This window comes from Xenopus tropicalis, chromosome 10, assembly GCF_000004195.4.
Source record: "Xenopus tropicalis strain Nigerian chromosome 10, UCB_Xtro_10.0, whole genome shotgun sequence".
NCBI lineage: Eukaryota > Metazoa > Chordata > Amphibia > Anura > Pipidae > Xenopus > Xenopus tropicalis.
The window spans coordinates 45,293,604-45,316,445 of record NC_030686.2 but is presented as its reverse complement, the minus strand read 5'-3'; the positions used below and the strand labels follow the sequence as shown (position 1 = coordinate 45,316,445).

Sequence of the window (22,842 nt, the reverse complement as noted above, 5' to 3'; positions counted from 1 at the left end):
ATAACACTCTGGGGCACATGGCTTACTGGGGCCTAGTTCTGCTCCCAGGCTCAGTGCTCCTTTCCCTGTGAGCAGAGGCAGCCCCACCCCCCTACTAAACACTATATCTGAGTGCTAAGGGAGGGGTCTCCCTGTAAACCAATAAACACATGTATCCCCTATTTGGCTAAAACGCTATTAAACACCAGGCTATGGATAGAGCATGGGGCACATTGGGACTCTCTTTCCAAGGAAGGGTATAGTTTGTGCAGGAGATACCAAGTAATGGAGCTGAGGTTGTGGTAGAACTACAACTCACAAAGGCTAGTGTGATGCAGATGTATTAAATAGAACGCCAGAAAGTTCATAAGTAAACTATATTACAGATTTTATTCGCCCAAGACAGATTATATCGCTTGACGGAGGATCAGTACTCACATGAACAAGTTAGCAGAACCCACCTAGGATAGCAAGGGAAGGTACGACCGTTTCATCCCAACTCTTTTGGAGTCTGGGCAGGGTAAAGCACCGGTATAGATCAGGGGTTATCCTGCCTGTATCCTGTCACTAGTCCGTGGCCCTGAGCTAAGGCAACATTGCCTGGTGGAAGAAATACTTCCGTCTGTCTTCTAGTTGGGGCCTTAGCTGCCCTTACTATCTAGATCTATCTAGTCTCACCACTTCTAGAGGGCGCTATAACAGAACTGCTACGTCTATACAAACCTCGTTCACGGGGCCCTGTCCCCGACTTCACCAGATCAGATATTGTATCTGGGGTATCCTAGGCTGTACTGGGGCCTATGTCTGCCTCCAGGAGCTGTTGTTGAGTTGCAGACAGGTAGCCAAAGAGGAAGCCACGCCTCCTTGCTAGGCACTATATCAGTCTGCAAGGGGAGTGGTCAACCTAACTAACCCAATGGGTATAAAGTATAACTATAAACTGTTACAAAGGCTTCCGCCCAGCAACAAGGGATCTATGTGAAGACATAGGGACATTTAACCCTATGGGTCCCTACGCACACACAGATGCAAACTCCAAACTGATACGTGGGTCTTTGCCCAGTACCAGCACAAAAACAAGGTAGCTGCAGGGGTTAAAGCCATAGGGACTAGTTAACCCTATGGATCCCTACAGGTAGTTTTTTTTTTTTTTTTAATGATTTTACTTTTTGTAAGGCAGCTTTCCAGTTTGGAATTTCAGCAGCAATCTGGTTGCTAGGGTCCAATTTACCCTTAGTAACCAGGGAGTGCTTTGAGATAGTGACTGATATATGAATAGGAGAGGGGCTAACTAGAAAAATAAAGAATATAAAGTAAAAAGGACAATAAAACTAGGCTCACAGAGCAAGAGATTTTGGCTGCCGGGGTCAGTGACCCCCCATTTGAAACAGGCAGAAGAAAGCAAATAAAACATTAAAAAAATTAAGACCAATTGAAAAGTGGCTTAGAATTTGCCATTATAAATTAAAAAATGGATAATTTTGCGTTAAGAAAGAAAATGAATTCTAATGGATTGTTATTGGCTGTACAGCTGGTTGTGACTCCTGGCAAGTTATAAAAGTACCCAGGGGCCCTGGCTGTCACTAATGCCCCCAATAGCTCACCCAAGCGGTTCTGCAGCAGGTGAATAGCCCCTCCCTTGTATGACTGTAGGTTTCCCGCTCTGACAAGAGCTCCCTGCCCCAGGCTGCCATTCCCTTCACACAACCCACACCCACATGGCTCCCAGGCCACTTCCGCATTCATCCACGCCTAGCAGCCCCAGCCCCGCCCCCCGGGTGGGACCACGCCCTCCCCAGCTGGCCGCTCCAAGGACACGCCTAGAAAGTGTGTTTGTTCTTAGTAAAGAGGAGAAGAGGAGGAAGGAAAGAGAAGAGGGAAGCGGAGGGTCCCCTGGCTCTGGTGAGTGACTCTCTATACACTTATATATATTTATAGCTGCTGGGGGGCTGCCTAGTGCTTTATATGTGTCAGTGTATAAGTGCTGGGGGGCTGCCTAGTGCTTTATATGTGTCAGTGTATAAGTGCTGGGGGGCTGCCTAGTGCTTTATATGTGTCAGTGTATAAGTGCTGGGGGGCTGCCTAGTGCTTTATATGTGTCAGTGTATAAGTGCTGGGGGGCTGCCTAGTGCTTTATATGTGTCAGTGTATAAGTGCTGGGGGGCTGCCTAGTGCTTTATATGTGTCAGTGTATAAGTGCTGGGGGAGTCAGATGAGTACCTTATATGTACCAGTATATAAGTGCTGGGGGGCTGGTGAGTGCATATATATACCAGTTCATAACTGCTGGGGGGCTTCCTAGACCTTTATACCTACCAGTGTTTAAGTGCTGGGGGGCTGCCTAGTGCTGTATGTACCAGTATATACCTGCTGGGGGGCTGGTGAGTGCCTTATATATACCAGTTCATAACTGCTGGGGGGCTGCCTAGTGCTCTATATGTACCAGTATATAACTGCAGGGGGGGCCGATGAGTGCTTTATATGTACCATTGTATTACTGCTGGGGGGCTGCCTAGTGCTGTATGTACCAGTATATAACTGCAGGGGGGGGGGGGGGGGGGCAGATGAGTGTTTTATATGTACCATTGTATTACTGCTGGGGGGCTGCCTAGTGCTCTATATGTACCAGTATATAACTACAGGGGGGCCAGATGAGTGCTCTATATGTACCATTGTATTACTGCTGGGGGGCTGCCTAGTGCTGTATATGTACCAGTATATAAGTGCTGGGGGGGCAGATGAGTGCGTTATATGTACCATTGTATAACTGCTGGGGGATGCCTAGTGCTGTATATGTACCAGTATATAACTGCAGGGGGGTCAGATGAATGCCGTGTGTGTAGCAGTGTATAACTGCTGGGGGGCTGCCTAGTGCTGTATATGTACCAGTATATAACTGCAGGGGGGGCAGATGAATGCCGTGTGTGTAGCAGTGTATAACTGCTGGGGGCTGCCTAGTACTGTATACACTATGTACCATAAGTGCCTTATATGTAGCAGTGTATAACTGCTGGGGGGCTGCCTTGCCCGCTGTCCTGCAGAGCATACAATCTAATCCTGAGCATTATGGCACAGTGTCCCCTTTACTGCACCCTTTCCCCTAATGCACCCATCTGTACCCTGACACCTTCTGCTCCCAAATTCATATATTTACATAGGTTTTAGCAGAAATCCTCTCTTAAAGGTACAGTTACACCGACAAAGGGTAAGTGCTTGCCATACATATTTCTGTATGCCATTGTGTGGGTGGGGGCCAGTTCCTGTAGGGCACAATTACCCACACTGCATAGCAGATAAGATAAAATCCAGGCTGATTATGGGTCACTGTATGATTATAATCTACTCTGCATGGTCTGCTGAACCAGTTCCCTTCTCCCCCGGCCGCATTAGCTGATTTATTAAATCATTAGTCAGACTTTCACTTCTTAATTGCACCTTTGATCGCCCAGCTCCTTCCTGGAAAGCAATATGGGAACATCAGTCGCTTGAGCCAAGAGAGCCCATGACTCAAAGTACAGGCAATTTGAATAATAATTTGATTCCAATTGGTATTTCTCTAGTTATCTGTGTATTTGTATAAATGGGAGCTGCCATGCTGCTGTGCGGGTCGTACCACTGTAGAGAGCAGGGTACCAGGGCCGTACCTCCTGTATAGGTTCCCCTTTAGAATGCAATTCACCTTCAGGTTAACTTTTAACATGTTATAGAATGGCCTATTCTTAGCAACTATTTCATTGGTCTTTGTTTTTTATAGCTTTTGAACTGTTTGCCTTCCTCTTCTGCCTCTTTCCAGCTTATAAACAGGGGTCACTGACCCCACAGCCAAAAAAAAAAAAAAAAAAACAATTGCTGTTTGAGGCTACAGTTTTATAGTTATTGTAACTTTTTATTACTTCTTTCTACTTAGGCCCTTCTCTTTTCGAATTCCAGTGTTAAGCCACTGCCTCATTGCTAGGATAATTTGGACCATAGCAACCAAATAGCTGCTGAAACTCCAGACTGGAGAGCTTCTGAACTGAAAATGAAATAACTAAATGCAATAAATTCCATTTTTCTGCAGGACAGTCTAACCACCCACTCAGCTCTGCCCAGTTTAGAACGCCATTGTTGTGTAATGAGCCCCAGCGCTGCGTATAATGATGCTTAAAGGCACAGTAGGGCTGTATTTACTATATAGGCGCCAGAGGCTACTCAGATGTATATAGTACAGTATATAGAGCCCTGCTGTGCCTTTAAGCATCATTATACGCATTATACGACAATGGCGTTCTAACCCACAGACAGATACTCCACATCACTGTGCACCGCAGCATGTTCTTTCCTGGAGGTAGGGGTAATCTTGGAATCCACGAGTCCCTTTTTCGCCCCGTTTCCATGGCAACCCATCTGTTTATTCCCTTCAAATCTGTCACCGATCTTTTGCAGACTTAACCCTTTTCTCTGGCGACATTTCTTACTCTTTTGGAGTAGGACTCGCGGCAAACTGATTTGTGGGTGCTGCCACTAAGGGGTTAAAAGGGATGATTAGCCAGACTCAGGAAGTGTTCTAGGGAATTGGCGGCGTTTCCTCCTTCTCCTGCAGCCACTCCTGCCGGGACTGTACCGGACCTCCTATCTGGACCAGAGCAAGGGGGACTGACAGGTCAGGCTTTCTGGGGGTTATATATATATGTGAAGTTGTAGGGCACGAGGTTGCTTTTTCAGTAGATAGAATGTTTAAGCAGTGAGGTGCTCAGGGGTTGGGTTATCATTAGATACAATGTTGGAGCAATGGGGTGCTCAGGGGTTGGGTTATCATTAGATACAGTGTTGGAGCAGTGAGGTGCTCAGGGGTTGGGTTATCATTAGATACAGTGTTGGAGCAGTGAGGTGCTCAGGGGTTGGGTTATCATTAGATACAGTGTTGGAGCAGTGAGGTGCTCAGGGGTTGGGTTATCATTAGATACAGTGTTGGAGCAGTGAGGTGCTCAGGGGTTGGGTTATCATTAGATACAGTGTTGGAGCAGTGAGGTGCTCAGGGGTTGGGTTATCATTACAATATTGGGGCTGGGATATGATTAGATGCAGTGTTGAAGCAGTAAATGGGGGCTGGGTTATCTGTAGTTTCAAGCATACGTAAAGGGGGAGCAGTTAGAAACAAAGTTGTAGTAGTTCCACACTTGGGTATTGGGGTTATCAGAATGTTGGAGCAGTGAGGTGCCATGGGGTTGGGATCAGAATGTTGGAGCAGGGAGGTGCCATGGGGTTGGGATCAGAATGTTGGAGCAGGAGGTGCCATGGGTTGGATCAGAATGTTGGAGCAGGGAGTGCCATGGGGTTGGATCAGAATGTTGGAGCAGGGAGGTGCATGGGGTTGGATCAGATGTTGGAGCAGGGAGGTGCCATGGGGTTGGGATCAGAATGTTGGAGCAGGGAGGTGCCATGGGGTTGGGATCAGAATGTTGGAGCAGGGAGGTGCCATGGGGTTGGGATCAGAATGTTGGAGCAGGGAGGTGCCGTGGGGTCGGAGCAGTGAGGTGCCATGGGGTTGGGATACCATTTGCAGGTGTGTGACCGTGAGGTGCCGTGGGGTCGGAGCAGGGAGGTGCCGTGGGGTTGGGATACCATTTGCAGGTGTGTGACAGTGAGGTGCCGTGGGGTCGGAGCAGGGAGGTGCCGTGGGGTCGGAGCAGGGAGGTGCCGTGGGGTCGGAGCAGGGAGGTGCCGTGGGGTCGGAGCAGGGAGGTGCCATGAGGTCGGAGCAGGGAGGTGCCATGGGGTTGGGATACCATTTGCAGGTGTGTGACAGTGAGGTGCCGTGGGGTCGGAGCAGGGAGGTGCCAGGGGTTGGGATACCATTTGCAGGTGTGACAGGGAGGTGCTATGGGAATGGGATACCATTTGCAGGTGTGACAGTGAGGTGCAGTCAGTAGGTGGCCCCTTGCAGCACCCATCAGTTGGTGTCTGTATGTAGTTTCTCAACCATGTGGCGCTGTGTCTTCCCAGAATGACTCTCTGTGCCAGGGACACGGGATTCTTTGTGCCCTCCCCCGCTCCATCTGTCACACCCACCCCAGTACAGCATGGAGACATGGCCGTCTGTTACACACTGGGGTAGTTCATGAAACCTGGACTCGTTCCCTCCTGTTTGGTACATAACAGTCTGCTCCCTGACATCTTCTTATGGGCTGCGCTGGGCTGGCGGGACAGCTTGGATTGGCTCAGGCACGCAGGGCACCGCCATGTACATATGAGACAGTGGGGGGTTGGCACCATATGTCCACCCAGTGGCGGGACTCCACTGACTAAAGGTCTGTAGGGTGACAGGGCATTATGTTAGAACCAATTCATCATTCAAAGGGCAACTAAAGCCTTACAAAGGGTTGTATGTAATACTCTCATCCCATAATGAATGGAAGTGAAACTTTCCCAAAGTGGTTTGATTGGCCAGTTGTTATCCGCCCTGGCAGGGATCAGTCAGGGAGTGCCATTAATGGCCCATGGGGCTTAGGGTCAGGCATTGATCGTTAGTGACGGGACGGTACTTGGCACCGCCTGCTCATTTATTGACAAGTTTCCTTATCTGTTGCCTGCATGGCCGACCAGTTCTATCAGCAGGATCTCCCTCCATCTTCAGTTAGATGTGGCTAATGATTGCCTTTCCCACTGTCCCCTGAGCCACTGGATCCATCTGTGATCGATAACAATCCCACTCGCTCAGGTCTCCCTCTTTGCTGTGCTGATATGGGCTGCCCTTGCAGGTGTTTACATAAGCACAATGGGATATAATTGACTTTATAGCCACACCTATGTGTCATAATCTGCTTTCAATTTCATTTTAGAGTTATGAGAAGAATAAGTTAGATTTGGGGTTGGTCCATGTGGGATAATGCCCCAGCCTGAAGGCCAATTACCCCTGGAACTACCCCAATGTTTCTATATATCTGTAACCTTGTTATGGGCTAAGGGGGGCCAGCCTGAAGGCCAGTTAGGGGGGGATTTGGGGTGAGTGCTTATTTGTGCCCTGGGTACCCCTGGAACTATAGCAGGGTGACTGTTACCCCAATGTTTCTATATATCTGTAACCTTGTTATGGGCTAAGGGGGCCCAGCCTGAAGGACAGTTAGGGGGGATTTGGGGTGAGTGCTTGTTTGTGCCCTGGGTACCTCTGGAACTATAGCGGGGTGACTGTTACCCCAATGTTTCTATATATCTGTAACCTTGTTATGGGCTAAGGGGGCCCAGCCTGAAGGCCAGTTAGGGGGAATTTGGGGTGAGTGCTTATTTGTGCCCTGGGTACCCTGGAACTATAGCGGGGTGACTGTTACCCCAATGTTTCTATATATCTGTAACCTTGTTAATGGGCTAAGGGGGCCAGCCTGAAGGCCAGTTAGGGGGGATTTGGGGTGAGTGCTTATTTGTGCCCTGGGTACCCCTGGAACTATAGCAGGGTGACTGTTACCCCAATGTTTCTATATATCTGTAACCTTGTATGGGCTAAGGGGGGCCCAGCCTGAAGGCCAGTTAGGGGGGATTTGGGGTGAGTGCTTATTTGTGCCCTGGGTACCCCTGGAACTATAGCAGGGTGACTGTTACCCCAATGTTTCTATATATCTGTAACCTTGTTATGGGCTAAGGGGGCCCAGCCTGAAGGCCAGTTAGGGGGGATTTGGGGTGAGTGCTTATTTGTGCCCTGGGTACCCCTGGAACTATAGCAGGGTGACTGTTACCCCAATGTTTCTATATATCTGTAACCTTGTTATGGGCTAAGGGGGCCCAGCCTGAAGGCCAGTTAGGGTGAAATTTGGGGTGAGAACCCTGGGAATATAACCATTGTTTTCAATATTTGTTACCAATCTGTTAATTCTCCTGGGCTATTTTAGGTAGAATAATGAGACTGGCTGTGGGTTAGCAGGCTAGGCCCATTGTTTGGAAGATTCATTATAGCGTGCAGCTTCCCGTGACCTCTGGTTCAGCTCAGTTCCTCCATTTTTCTGTCGCCTTTTTCATTTTATTGGAGAAAAGAGAGAGGTTTCCTCTCTGGAATATACATTAGGCCAGATGGAGTGATTCACAGAAGTGGGAGAGATCCGCTCTGCATTTGGTTTGGTACGGTTGTTGTATCCGGATAGAGGCGTACCATAGAGCGCTGCCATTGGCTGACTAGTGAAACTCAATAATATTTTTATAGTTTATATAAATAATGTGACTAATGGCATGACCTGGGTTATGATCTCATTCTCCACATGAGTATAAACTATTAAAGAGAAAAAAAAATTCCCTCTTTTGTAGGTAATAAAAATAAATAATAAAACATTGGCATTAAGGAGCCCTTGCCATCTGCTTACACTTTACCTTTATCCGCTAAACACAGCACACAGTTACAAAGGCACGTATACAATCATTACAGTCATAATAAATATATATATCCAAAAAAAGACCAGCAACACCGAGTTATATTCCAAAAAGATCAACCGTGTATTAAAAACGCATGAACAGCCAACGTTACATTTCGGTCCCCATCGGGACCTTTCTCAAGGCAACCATGCTAACCAACCCCATGTTCTATTTATCCATAGTGAACAAGCAAATAGGAAGTGACATCAGTGCACGCATGCCATAAAGTGACTGTTGCGGTAAAGCATGTAACTAATGCTGCAAAGTGATCTGTGCCATACATTATCAATAGAGCATTACATGCCATAAAGTGACCATTGCAGTAAAGCGTGCAGCAAATGCTGTAAAGTGATCAGTGCCATAAATTATCATTAAAATCTCACAAGTGCAGATCATGGGTTTGTGTGACACAGCACTGCATCATTCGGCACACACTGAATCCATCATGTGGATTTGGCTAAATACAGGTGCCTCCACCAATGATTAATAGAGAAACAGTTCAAGTGCCACTATCACCCCCATATTTTGGGCTCTGGTTTCCCCCTAACTGGTGTGAGGCCTCTTTTAGCCAGCACATCAGGTGGGGGAAACAATATGGGGGTGATAGGTGCACTTTAAGCAGTGACTCATTAAAGAAAATTAAAACTGATGATCCTGTGACATTAAGGCCTGGTTCAACCCTAGGATTTGGCGCATACTGGGTGCAGCTCTCTATCAATGTACCAAGTGCCCAACATGCCACCCCTTAAACATTGTCTCCCTAGGCCTCTGTGTCCTGTCGGGCTGTGTGAGCAGTGGGGGCTTCATTTTGTTTCAGTGGCCTAGGGGTACCCCAACATCAAATCCAACCTTGCCCAGTGAGACCCCCTATAACTCCTGACCCCCAGCAGTTGCCGGATCCACTTCCTCTATAGTTACACCCTGCCTTAAGGCTGCTTAGCACTAGCAATATGTCAGCCATGCTTTTGGTATCTGCAGAGCAGCTGAAGGAATTTACTAGTAAAGGGACAAGTTGTGACTAGTTAAAGCCAGGAAATGCCTTCTTTAGAGAGTGGGAATGGCCGGACCAAATGCCCTTCAGCTCTCAGGAGTGGCACCAGGGAGTACTACTAAAAAGGTAGTGGGTGCTCAGAGCAAACTCCCAGATGGAGCAGCAGACTCTTTATTTATTGTATAAATGTACATTTCTATTTGGAGCAAGCGATAAAATACATAGAAGGTTTTTTTCACTTGTCAAGTGCTACTTTTAGCCATATTGGCCTACCCTTGCCCTGTGGGCACCGACTTAAATCTGAACTGATATCTCTATTCAGCTAATGGTGTGTGTGGGGCAGATCAAACGCTGGCCAGGAAGTACTTTCTAACACTTCCTGTGAGCTGATTCCTTTATCATCGAGTTATTTCTGCTTGTGCCTAGCAGGAATGCCAAGCTGGTGGTGTTTTGAGGCCTTTGTATTCAGTGTAAAAGTGTATATCACTGTAGAGTTGTAAAACAGGGTTATAGGTCGCCATATTCTCCTCCTTAGTGATTAGTTCATCCACCCGCCCTCTCTTTCCTGACGCATCCATGTCCTGTGCTGAGTCACATGAAAACTCCCCCAGCACAGCCAAAGCTGCCATTTTGGCAAGCAGGAAGTACACAAGGCCCTGTCAGGAAGTTGGCGACACTGATGGGAGCAGGCTGCTAAAGTAGGTATTTAGTGAGGTAAACCTGCTTACTATGTACTTAAATAGTTACTAAATAGTTACGTTTTTGTTTTGTGTCAAATCTGTTGGTTTAATGCAATTCAATTTAGCATTAATATCTGTGTATTTGGGGACTACAGGTTCCTGAGAGATCCTCCACTGACGGGATTTTCCACCCCAGCCAGTCTGTGCCTTTATACGACCCATTTAGAAAAGGGGATAACATGGGTCTCATCTACAGGTCAATGGACGCCTCCTTCAGGTCTATATCCAATATCTGCCCATCTATGGGGATATTTAAGCACCTATGCAATCTCCGGAATCCTGTCAAAACGATTACTTAGCTTTCAGTTGCTGAAAAGAATTGTGGTTTACGACAACTGGAAGGCCACACATTTTATCCGCTTATTCCATATAGGCACTGCCTGCTGTTTGGTATCCCCTGGTCCAAATAGTGTCTTGTCCGAGACCCTCATCCTGTAGGCGGAAAAGGATGGGGGGGTGATAATTTTGGAATGCAATGTATGTATGAAGTCACGTCTTCCCTTACAGAACAAGGACCTACCCCCGCCTCTGAAATCATATTAACTCTCACAGTGCCAAGGCCCAAGATGACCACTAAGGAAACTGAGTCATTCTGTATATTTAGCAACTGATGATGCACCACTGGTTTCCTATCTAAACTCTTATTACAGACAGGGATATTTATTATTGCCGCTGCTTATTGGAAATTTTATTTTGCAATGGTTTAGACTAAGCAGATTTTTTTTGGCATTAAAGGGCAACATTGCACCATAAAGAAAGGTTATTGCGTTTATGGCATAGAACTGCTGTAATGCTGCCCATGTCCAGGGCCGCCATTAGCAGGGACGTAAAGGTGTCCTGTCAGAGGCCTGGTCAAATGAAGCGGCCAAACTTACATGAATGGGTGGTTGGATTTCCTGAGAATGGGGCACCTTGGGTGCTTTGGAGGCAGAGACACTGGGGTGTGGTTGTCAAGTTTGGGCATGGCCAGGCAGGTCTGTGGGGCCCCACTATTTCTCATGGCGACAAGACACCAGCAGCCCCTTAGTTTTTGGGTTGTGTGGGGACTTGTATTTCAAATAAAATACTATGGATTGCAGGTTGTTGTTGTTGGTTTTTTTTTATTATTATTTTATATTATTTTAGTAATTGGGTCCCCAGGTCTGTGTTTCCCTAGATCATGTATTAGTAGTTGTATATATAGTTTATGTATGTGAGTGGATAGATTGGTAAGTATAGGTTGTGGGTGCTGGGTTTACTTGGAATGGTTGAACTTGATGGACTCTGGTCTTTTTTCAACCCTATGTAACTATGTTCCACTAAATGTGTCTGCTTTTGTAAAGCTCACACAACAGTAAATATTGCAGTTATCTGTCGCCCCAGTGGTAGTTTCTGCAGTGTGAACCTTTGCTTATCCACTATGATAAAGCATGTATGACCTGGGTGAGAGTGGTGTTATTAAAGGGCTGGGGTGTGAATGTGACAGGAACATGTGACTGGGTGCCGTACGTGTGTGTGTGGGGGGGTTCCACATGCTAAAACTTGCCTGCAGCATTCTGTTCAGCCAGGGGATTTTGGCTGAGTAATCACACGGCATTATTTAGTTTTAAGGAAGGGACGGGGTGAGTATGAACAAATGGTTTCCTCTTCCCATATATCTATGCAACAGCAGCAACTTTTATTTTCTCTACTGAAGTTAAGCTGTGCCCTAATGATTTTATAACCGTTACATTTAGCAGTCAGTTGATAATGTATCTTGTATATTACATGCCCTTATCAAGTTTCAGCCAAGGCGTTTTTGATCTCCGAGGCTGAGGCACCCAATACTAGCCCTATTGGTAGGGAGCCCCATCCCACCTGATGGTGAAATCTTTCAGTGCATATCTCAGTGAGGTATAAACAAAACCCTTGGTAATATCTGGGGTCCCCTTCAAATCCCCACCCCAGAACTGCACCACTAAGGCACCTAAATGCAGCAATATCCTCTACCTTTTCCTATAAAGCATATTAGCAGGGTTGGCAGTTGCCACCTTGTGCCAATGGGTCCCCTTCTCAGCATTCTTGTAACAGAAACATTCGCTGTTGAATCAGGAGTGGATTTAGCTTCAAAGATGGCTGCTGTAAGATGCCATAGACAGTCACTATTTATTGGGCTGGGGGGGCTGTTTGGGCCTCTGGGTACTTGGAATGCCAGGACCCAGGCCCAGACTAGCAATCTGTGGGTTCTGGCAAATGCCAGAGGGGCTGCTGTAAGGTGCCATAGACAGTCACTATTTATTGGGCTGGGGGGGCTGTTTGGGCCTCTGGGTACTTGGAATGCCAGGACCCAGGCCCAGACTGGCAATCTGTGGGTTCAGGCAAATGCCAGAGGGGCTGCTGTAAGGTGCCATAGTCACTATTTATTGGGCTGGGGGGCTGTTTGGGCCTCTGGGTACTGGGAATGCCAGGGCCCAGGCCCAGACTGGCAATCTGTGGGTTCAGGCAAATGCCAGAGGGGCTGCTGTAAGATGCCATAGACAGTCACTATTTATTGGGCTGGGGGGGCTGTTTGTGCCTCTGGGTACTGGGAATGCCAGGACCCAGGCCCAGACTGGCAATCTGTGGGTTCAGGCAAATGCCAGAGGGGCTGCTGTAAGGTGCCATAATCACTATTTATTGGGCCTGTGGGGGCTGTTTGGCCCTTTGTGTACAGGTATGGGATCCATTACCCGGAAACCTGTTAATCCTTATTGGGGGCAAATCTCTCCTATTGAGTTTATTTAATGTTTAAATAATTTTTGTTTGTAGACTTAAAGATCCAAATTACAGAAAGGCCCCTTATCCTTAAAACCCATGGTCCCGAGCATTCTGGATAGCAGGTCCCATACCTGGTAGAAGAAATGGCTGCTTTCTCCTTTTTGTTTTCCTTTCAACTGAACTTTTCCGTTTAAGAAAAGGGTATGGCATTATCTCTCTACAGATTCCCTTCCTATTGTACTTGGTATATTTTGTTAATACCTCAAGGACCCCTAAAAAGTCTCTAGAAAATAAACATTATTCCTTCTAAAGCTGGCCATACACGCAGCGATAATATCGTACGAAACCTCGTTTCGTACGATATTCGGTGCGTGTATGGCAAGTCGGCGAGTCAACCGATATCGCTGCTGATATTGGTCGACTCACCGATCGGGCCAGTTAAAAGATTTTGATTGGGTGCCATAAAAGGCGCCTGAGTAAAATCTGCCGTCGGGGCTGAATTGGCAGAAGGAGGTGGAAATCCTATTGTTTCTATTTCCTTATCTGCCGTTTCAGCCCTGAACGGTTTGTGGCTGATTGTACGATCTTTGGTGCGACCATCGCAAATCGCCACGTGTGTGGCCACCTTAACACTACTTGTTTATTCCCTCACTTGTTTTCATCAATTCTCCCTTTTCATGTTTCATCTTTTTCTGCCTGCATTTCATTCATAATCTGTCTCTTGTCTCTTTATTTTTTCTACAGATTACACTTTCTTTCTTTCTCTCTGTCTCTCTCACTCTCTCATGGTGACATTGCATCATAATGTGACCCCGTGAGAGCCATACGCTGTGCAGGGACCTTGCAAGATCACTGAGTTCAGCTTCTTTCCTTCCTCTTTTCATTATCAGTTTAACTCATTCTCCTTCTCCTTCCTTTTTTTCTTCCTTTCCTTTTGCCCTCGGTGCCCCCCTAGTTCTGAGGATAGATTTTCTGCCCCCCCACAGTGTGTCCCTTTGCCACGGCGCTATACCCAGGGGGGTGGTAACAAAGGATGCAACGCACGCAATTGTAGCTGCAAATAGCTTTTTTGTTTTTGTCGCAGCTTCGTAGCAACAGGGTTGTGTTCATATGTGCATCCCTATGAACCTATCATCATACTGTAGTTCTAAGACCTTTTAGGACTCATTTGCAACCACAAATAATTAACATTTATTTATAAAGCGCCAACATACCCCGCAGCGCTGTACAATAAGTGGGTTACATACATTGGGCATACAGAGTAACATATAAAACAACCAATAAACGATACAAGAGGTGAAGAGAGCCCTGCCCAAAAGAGCTTACAATCTACAAATGCAACCTGCTTGGATGTAATTACACCAGAGTTGTAAAGGGAAGACACTGCACTATGGATAAAAAAATTGCATTTTGCACATTTCATTTGCTTTAGCCCTTTTGGGTTAAATCCCACCCCGTCTGTCCTGTATCTTTAATCATAACAAGATTATAAATATAGCATGTAGGGGCTTTATCCTATATTTAACCTAAATTGCCCCAAATCAACGTGCGTTTTCAGACAAGAATCCCATCATTCCACGCAGTTCCCCAACTGTTGCTGAGAGTGCCTCTAGGGGATCCAACCTTACAGTTAGGGAGGCGTTTGCCTTAGGGTGATGGCACATCAGGAGATTTATCATCCGCAGTTGTGACGATTTAACCTCGGGCAACATCTCCTTGTGTGCCATCACATCCTTTAATGATATAGCAGGGCAGGACTGCTGCTTACAATGGGGGGATCAGATAGGATCTGTGCCACTGTGACAGAATGCTCTGTTATACAGATAGCTAGAATCTCAGCCATAAAGCAGGGCAGGACTGCTGCTTACAATGGGGGGATCAGATAGGATCTGTGCCACTGTGACAGAATGCTCTGTTATACAGATAGCTAGAATCTCAGCCATAAAGCAGGGCAGGACTGCTGCTTACAATGGGGGGGATCAGATAGGATCTGTGCCACTGTGACAGAATGCTCTGTTATACAGATAGCTAGAATCTCAGCCATAAAGCAGGGCAGGACTGCTGCTTACAATGGGGGGATCAGATAGGATCTGTGCCACTGTGACAGAATGCTCTGTTATACAGATAGCTAGAATCTCAGCCATAAAGCAGGGCAGGACTGCTGCTTACAATGGGGGGATCAGATAGGATCTGTGCCACTGTGACAGAATGCTCTGTTATACAGATAGCTAGAATCTCAGCCATAAAGCAGGGCAGGACTGCTGCTTACAATGGGGGGATCAGATAGGATCTGTGCCACTGTGACAGAATGCTCTGTTATACAGATAGCTAGAATCTCAGCCATAAAGCAGGGCAGGACTGCTGCTTACAATGGGGGGGATCAGATAGGATCTGTGCCACTGTGACAGAATGCTCTGTTATACAGATAGCTAGAATCTCAGCCATAAAGCAGGGCAGGACTGCTGCTTACAATGGGGCGATCAGATAGGATCTGTGCCACTGTGACAGAATGCTCTGTTATACAGATAGCTAGAATCTCAGCCATAAAGCAGGGCAGGACTGCTGCTTACAATGGGGCGATCAGATAGGATCTGTGCCACTGTGACAGAATGCTCTGTTATACAGATTGCTAGAATCTCAGCCATAAAGCAGGGCAGGACTGCTGCTTACAATGGGGGGATCAGATAGGATCTGTGCCACTGTGACAGAATGCTCTGTTATACAGATAGCTAGAATCTCAGCCATAAAGCAGGGCAGGACTGCTGCTTACAATGGGGGGATCAGATAGGATCTGTGCCACTGTGACAGAATGCTCTGTTATACAGATAGCTAGAATCTCAGCCATAAAGCAGGGCAGGACTGCTGCTTACAATGGGGGGGGGAATTTTCCTGTATTTGAGCAAATGTTCCCTTTCTTTTTGCCACTATATAAATATCTCTGTGTATATCTGTTAGCCCTGCAGATATGGCGTCCCTTAAGAAGAATGGAAGCAGCTCTCGCTTACAGGACCGGAAGCCACCCAACCTCTCCATTACCATCCCCCCTGTGGAAGGCGAGCGAGACCCCAAATTAATGCAGGTACCTCAAAGCAAGGGTAGTAAGTAATAAACCAAATTGATACCGTGTTTTATTGTTTTATAAGCAATGTGGCATTCATGATGTAACGTCACCTCTCCTGACCCACAGCCTCTCACCAAGCCGGTGTTCCAGAAGAGCGTCAGCCTGCAAGAGCCACGGGGCCACGTGGCAGAGGGGGGCACTGCGGATGTGAGACCAGGCTTCAAAAGGCAGACATCTCTTTCTCAGAGCATCAAAAGGTAAGTGGCCATGATATAGTATAACTACCAATCTACTCGCACCACAGTGTGCTCTGTATAATAATGAAGGCTGTTGCTTTATGTTGCTTTTTCCCAAACGCAGGGGAACAGCTCAGTGGTTCGGCGTGAGCAATGACTGGGAAGGGAAGAGGCAGCAGTGGCAGAGGAAGAGCCTCCACCATTGTAGCCTCCGCTATGGAAAACTCAAACCCCAGTACCAGAGGGACATTGAGCTTCCAAGCCAGGAGACTCCCTCTTTCCAGGCTACTGAGTCACCAGCTACACACCGCCTACCCAAGGTAAGGGTTCACCTAAATACAAATAACAGCAAAGAATTCAGTGAAAATAAAACCACATTTTAATGACTCAAAGATTTTTTCAAAGCATAATACAAAACAAATTCAGATGACCTCCTCTGATGAAGCAGTTTGTGCGAAACGCGTTAGGAGAGGCACTGGGATGTACTGGGATGCCACTGTTTGGTATAGTATATATCTGAATTTGTTTTGTATTATGCTTTGAAAAAATTAAAATGTGGTTTTATTTTCACTGAATTCTTTGCTGTTATTTGTATATTAGTTCAGGGCCTATCAGTGAAATATAAAATGTGATTTCCTTTCCTAATTTCTATTGTTGTAAGTTCACCTAAATACCCTGACCAGATCACCCATCAGAAGGGTGTGGTGAGCTACAACTGATCACTAACCTGCCACCCACTGATGTGAAACACTACAATACTCATCCTGCCACTTAGTAGTGGGAATTGCTACACCCAATCACCCCCCCTTAATGGGAGTAGCTACACATGATCGCCTTCCTGCCTGGAATAGCTACACCAGATTACCATGCTGCCACCTATTAATGGGAGTAGCTACACATGATCACCTTATTGCCACCCGTTGGTTGGAATAGCTACACCAGATTACCATGTGCCACCTATTAATGGGAGTAGCTACACATGATCACCTTATTGCCACCCGTTGGTTGGAATAGCTACACCAGATTACCATGCTGCCACCTATTAATGGGAGTAGCTACACATGATCGCCTTACTGCCACCCATTGGTTGGAATAGCTACACCAGATTACCATGATGCCACCCACTAATGGGAAGACAAGCTCTGCCAGCCTGCCACCTAGTGGTGGGAATAGATACACCAACGTGCCCTTTTTAACCAACAGCACGGGGCATGGTATGTGGAAGTGCCCTTACCTAAACAAAAAGAGTGTTACCTTTTCAGTTAGGAGTAGTAGCTCTTGAAAACTCTGCTCCCATAATCCTTTGCAGTGCCAAAACCAAGACCATTGGTTCCCCTTATTAACTCTCTGTCTTTCCCTCAGATAGTGGACCCATTGGCAAGGGGTAGACCATTTCGTCATCCCGATGAGGTAGACAGGCCGCGGACCCCCCATGTGGGCTTGCCCCCACAGACCCCTGGGATGTTATCACTAGCTTCCTTCACCAGCGTGCGCTCAGGTTACAGCCGCTTCCCTCGGCGCAAGAGAGAGAGTGTGGCCCACATGAGCTTCCGTGCAGCAGCTGCCCTGATTAAGGTGAGTTAACCGTAACCTGAGGTTCTGAACACTTACAGTGCTCCTCCTTGGAGTTACTAAAACTGTTTTATTTCTAAGTGGAGGGAGAGTTCCCCTTCTTACATTTGCCTGTTTGCTTTAATTCCACAAGGGCAATGGCACATGTAACCATAAGGTGGCGCTCTGACTGACATGTTTTTCCAATCAAAACGCCACAACCTGATATCTTATCCTCACAATGTTCTGTACACCAACCACCCATACCCATAATAATGTCTTTATATCTGTTCTGTAGAGCTGACACTTAGTATCTGGTATTGTTCTGTAAGTACAGGGCCGTCCCATTTTGGATACCCCACACAGCCGGAAGGCAGGCCAGAAGAGAAGCTTTATCTACCCCAGCTTTATGGATGAGGACACGGTAGATGCTGCAGAAACTCTGGACTCTTCCTTCTTTAGTAAGGCAAGCAATCTATTGTCTGTTTGGCACCGGCCGAGCCCTTAAATCTATGGGGTTAACTACTTACCTGTCAGTGCACTCACTGCAAGTCACTTAGAGAGTTAACACAAGCTATTCCGGCAGGTGGATATGCACGATGAGACCTTCTCAATGCCAGATGACGTCTTTGACTCTCCCCCTATGTCTGCCTCCTATTTTCGGGCTCCGTTACCAATTCCGGAATTGATGCCTGGAGCAGCTATAGAAGCAGCGTGAGTTAAATGTTGCCCTGTAGTCACAGCTCGCCCATGTACATATTATATCAACCCTATTTTATAAGGGAAGATTAGTATCTTCTTCATCCTCCTATTCATTCAAATAAAAACGATACAGGCCCAGTATTTAATAAGATATTCCCAGCAGGAACCGAATAGTAAATGGCGATTTCTCTCCTAGGAAAGAGCCTGTGAAGTCTGTTCAGGTTTATACCCCCGACCATCGAAGGGGTAAGCGTATTGCCTCCCAAGTAAAACACTTTGCATTTGACCGCAAAAAACGCCTCTATGGCCTGGGGGTGGTGGGGAGCTGGCTAAACCGAACATACAGGCGGAGCATCAGCAGCACTGTGCAGAGCCAACTGGAGCACTTCAACAGCCACAGGTGAGTGGGCAATGGGAGAGCTCTGAAGCTCAAGATGCTAATAAATGAGGTATAAATGAACGGGGCAAACTGTTATAGACAAAGCAGGGTCTGTGGGTGGTAAGAGGAAGATATCAGTGAGGGGCAATAGAGAATGCAGCCATGGGGTGGGGAAGATGCTGGGCTTCGGCTCTGCCAGGCAATGTTATGGCCTCATCCTTTGTTTCTCTTATTATACAGGCCTTATTTTGCATATTGGATCACCTTTGTCCACATCCTTATCACCATCCTTGCCATCGCTACGTATGGCATTGCACCGATAGGCTTTGCTCAGCACACCACCAGCGAACTGGTAGGTATCTCTTGTGTCTAATGAGTGCCCACCCCTCGTGGGCAAACTGCTGCCATAGGGCTATCTGTATCTGGCATTCTGCGTTGCTGCTCCGCATTATTGGCATCTGGTTGGTTCCTGCAGTGCCACCTTGGACTGTTGGGTTAATCCCGATCTCTTATGTTCTGTAGGTGCTCAGGAATAAAGGTGTTTATGAAAGTGTGAAATATATCCAACAGGAGAACTTCTGGATCGGGCCGAGCTCAGTAAGTATGAAGCTGTGTGTGTATGTGTACCCACTGCCACATTAGAAAGAAGTAGGTACCGGCACACAGAGTGATGCACGTGGGGGACAAGCCCATTGTGTTTATTACACCAAGCAACCGCACAATGTTTCAGGGGCATACCCCAGGTGATCACCTGACCTATTTCTTTCTACTGTGCTGGGTATGTGCCATCTCCCCAGGGTCCGTGCACCAGATGGGATCGCTAATAAATCGGACTGGGAGTGCTCGTGTACATTTCTACTAGCCCACTGCCAAATTAGCCATATTGTATGTTGTTGCTCTACCATCCAGCTTGCCCAGTACTCACTCTTTATTTCTCATTGCAACAGATTGCTCTGATCCACCTCGGTGCCAAGTTCTCCCCTTGCATAAGGTACGATGAGCAAATAAAGAACCTTATAGAAAAGCAACATGGCCTTGAGCGGGAGTCCGGCTGTTGCATTCAGAACGATAAGTCCGGCTGCGTACAGACACACAGGAAGGACTGTTCGGTGAGCCGACACTAACTGTTTCACCACTAGATGGCACTTACTGCACACTGACTGCCAGCAGATTCCCACTTCTTTCTTTAATATGTTAATGTCCTCCTTAGGGCTTTAGGTTATTGGTTTTATTCTGTATGGCAGGCCTGGACTGGCAATCTGTGGGTTCCGGCAAATGCCAGAGGAGCTGCTGTAAGATGCCATAGTCACTCACTATTTATTGGGCTGGGGGGGGCTGTTTGGGCCTCTGGGTACTGGGAATGCCAGGACCCAGGCCCAGACTGGCAATCTGTGGGTTCCGGCAAATGCCAGAGGGGCTGCTGTAAGGTGCCATAGTCACTCACTATTTATTGGGCTGGGGGGGGCTGTTTGGGCCTCTGGGTACTTGGAATGCCAGGACCCAGGCCCAGACTGGCAATCTGTGGGTTCTGGCAAATGCCAGAGGGGCTGCTGTAAGGTGCCATAGTCACTCACTATTTATTGGGCTGGTGGGGGGCTGTTTGGGCCTCTGGGTACTTGGAATGCCAGGACCCAGGCCCAGACTGGCAATCTGTGGGTTCAGGCAAATGCCAGAGGGGCTGCTGTAAGGTGCCATAGTCACTGTTTATTGGGCATGGGGGTCTGTTTGGGCCTCTGGGTACTGGGAATGCCAGGGCCCAGGCCCAGACTGGCAATCTGTGGGTTCAGGCAAATGCCAGAGGGGCTGCTGTAAGGTGCCACAGACAGTCACTATTTATTGGGCTGGGGGGGCTGTTTGGGCCTCTGTGTACTTGGAATGCCAGGACCCAGGCCCAGACTGGCAATCTGTGGGTTCAGGCAAATGCCAGGGGGTCTGCTGTAAGGTGCCATAGACACTATTTATTGGGCCGGGGGGGCTGTTTGGGCCTCTGGGTACTGGGAGTGCCAGGACCCAAGCCCAGACTGGCAATCTGTGGGTTCAGGCAAATGCAAGAGGGGCTGCTGTAAGGTGCCATAGTCACTATTTATTGGGCTGGGGGGGCTGTTTGGGCCTCTGGGTACTGGGAATGCCAGGACCCAGGCCCAGACTGGCAATCTGTGGGTTCAGGCAAATGCAAGAGGGGCTGCTGTAAGGTGCCATAGACAGTCACTATTTATTGGGCTGGGGGGGCTGTTTGGGCCTCTGGGTACTTGGAATGCCAGGGCCCAGGCCCAGACTGGCAATCTGTGGGCTCAGGCAAATGCCAGAGGGGCTGCTGTAAGGTGCCATAGACACTCACTATTTATTGGGCTGGGGGGGCTGTTTGGGCCTCTGGGTACTTGGAATGCCAGGACCCAGACCCAGACTGGCAATCTGTGGGTTCAGGCAAATGCCAGAGGGGCTGCTGTAAGATGCCATAGACAGTCACTATTTATTGGGCTGGGGGGGCTGTTTAGGCCTCTGGGTAGTGGGAGTGCCAGGACCCAAGCCCAGACTGGCAATCTGTGGGTTCAGGCAAATGCCAGAGGGGCTGCTGTAAGGTGCCATAGTCACTATTTATTGGGCTGGGGGGGCTGTTTGGGCCTCTGGGTACTGGGAATGCCAGGGCCCAGGCCCAGACTGGCAATCTGTGGGTTCAGGCAAATGCCAGAGGGGCTGCTGTAAGGTGCCATAGACACTCATTATTTATTGGGCTGTTTGGGTCCTTTTATGCTATAAATAGACCTGTGCTCAACAAGTTCTCAACTGGTTTCTATTTTTTACTGTTCTCAAATTATCATTCATATTCTCCCTCTTTATCTGGTTGTCAGGGTCACTGACCCCTCAACCAAAAGAAACAGATTAACTTGTAAGGTTTTAATATTAGTATTTTTTTTAATCTTTCTATTCAAGTCCTCTAATATTGATCTTCCATTTTGACTTTTAAAGTGCTGCCAGGTTGCTTTAGTAATTAAGCCCTAGCAACAAGATAATGACAGCTGCACAACCCAGAAAGTTTGCAAATGGTTTTGCATGCCTGCTTTAAAGAGATAAAGGCAGATTTGTCACCTCTGTATACTATAGAACTACAGCTCCCCACATTCCACCAATGGCCAAAGGTTGGTGGTTGGTCATTATGACAGCCCTTGCTTTAAAGTGACTTAAGTCATTAGCGGTGGCACATTGTTAGCGCCCCCTAGTGATTGAATTACTTACTTCAGACCCCAGGTTGGTGCTCCTCTTCTTCCAAAAATGCACCTGAAGGTCTGAAGTGACTAGAACCACTGGGGAGCCCTATTTATTTATCTTTTTTCCCCCTGATTTTACCAGGAAACCCTAGCCACGTTTATTAAGTGGCCGGAACATGATGCCCCTGTGCTGGATGAAGTCACTGGGATGAAGAGGACATCGGGGGCCGTTTGTCACCAGGACCCACGGTGAGTTCAAGATGGTGGGCTTTAGAGAGAATCACGCATTGCCCCTTAGTATCTGTTAACACCGGCAGAGGTCAGAGTTTCCAGATTGTCTGGGTACCCACAATGCATTTGTTCTTTAGACCTAGCCAGAGAGAGAAAATTGCTTATGGCCACAGTTGGAGCGCGTTGCCATATTACCCAGAATGCTCATTAAATGTAGCCAGGGAGTTCTTTTTAGGTACTTGGGGCATTTCTCTTGTTACCCAGAATGCACTTGTACTAGAATGGCTTATAATAGGTACATTTCCTGCTCCTTTAATGAATCTTAGTGGGACACCCGCACAGCTCACCTGTTTGCCTGTTTGCGCGCAGCCAGGGAGGGATTAAGCGTGTGCTTTACTAAAGCCGTCTGTGTGTCACCCGATGTCCTCCCTTAAGGTCACCATCCGTGCCTCGTGCACCCTTCTTTTGTTCCAGGGACAATGGGCCGGATTCTATTTATACCTGGGTAACCCGCACTTCTAAGCATTATCTGTTCATTAAGACGACCGGGTCTCAGCGCGCCAGTTAATTACAAAGACTTAGCAAATCCATTCGCTCTCTCCTGTGTGTAACAGTCTGAAATGGCACTGGCTAAGGGTATGGCCCAAAGTGCCCTTCTGTCTGTGTCATTCCATG

At 47.4% G+C, this 22,842-nt stretch overlaps 1 protein-coding gene across 1 annotated transcript in view; it reads left to right on the top strand.

The window, feature by feature from the left end:
* The window catches only part of rhbdf2 (rhomboid 5 homolog 2), a gene marked incomplete in the record, with an annotated part of 57,458 nt that overhangs the window by 25,570 nt on the left and 9,046 nt on the right, over positions 1-22,842 (top strand). Inside the window, 12 exon segments of the mRNA NM_001097204.1 lie at positions 10,135-10,158; positions 15,755-15,880; positions 15,989-16,119; positions 16,223-16,418; positions 17,461-17,673; positions 17,987-18,115; positions 18,236-18,363; positions 18,548-18,751; positions 18,971-19,082; positions 19,253-19,327; positions 19,678-19,839; positions 22,079-22,185. Coding sequence (NP_001090673.1) covers positions 15,767-15,880; positions 15,989-16,119; positions 16,223-16,418; positions 17,461-17,673; positions 17,987-18,115; positions 18,236-18,363; positions 18,548-18,751; positions 18,971-19,082; positions 19,253-19,327; positions 19,678-19,839; positions 22,079-22,185 — 1,571 coding nt within the window.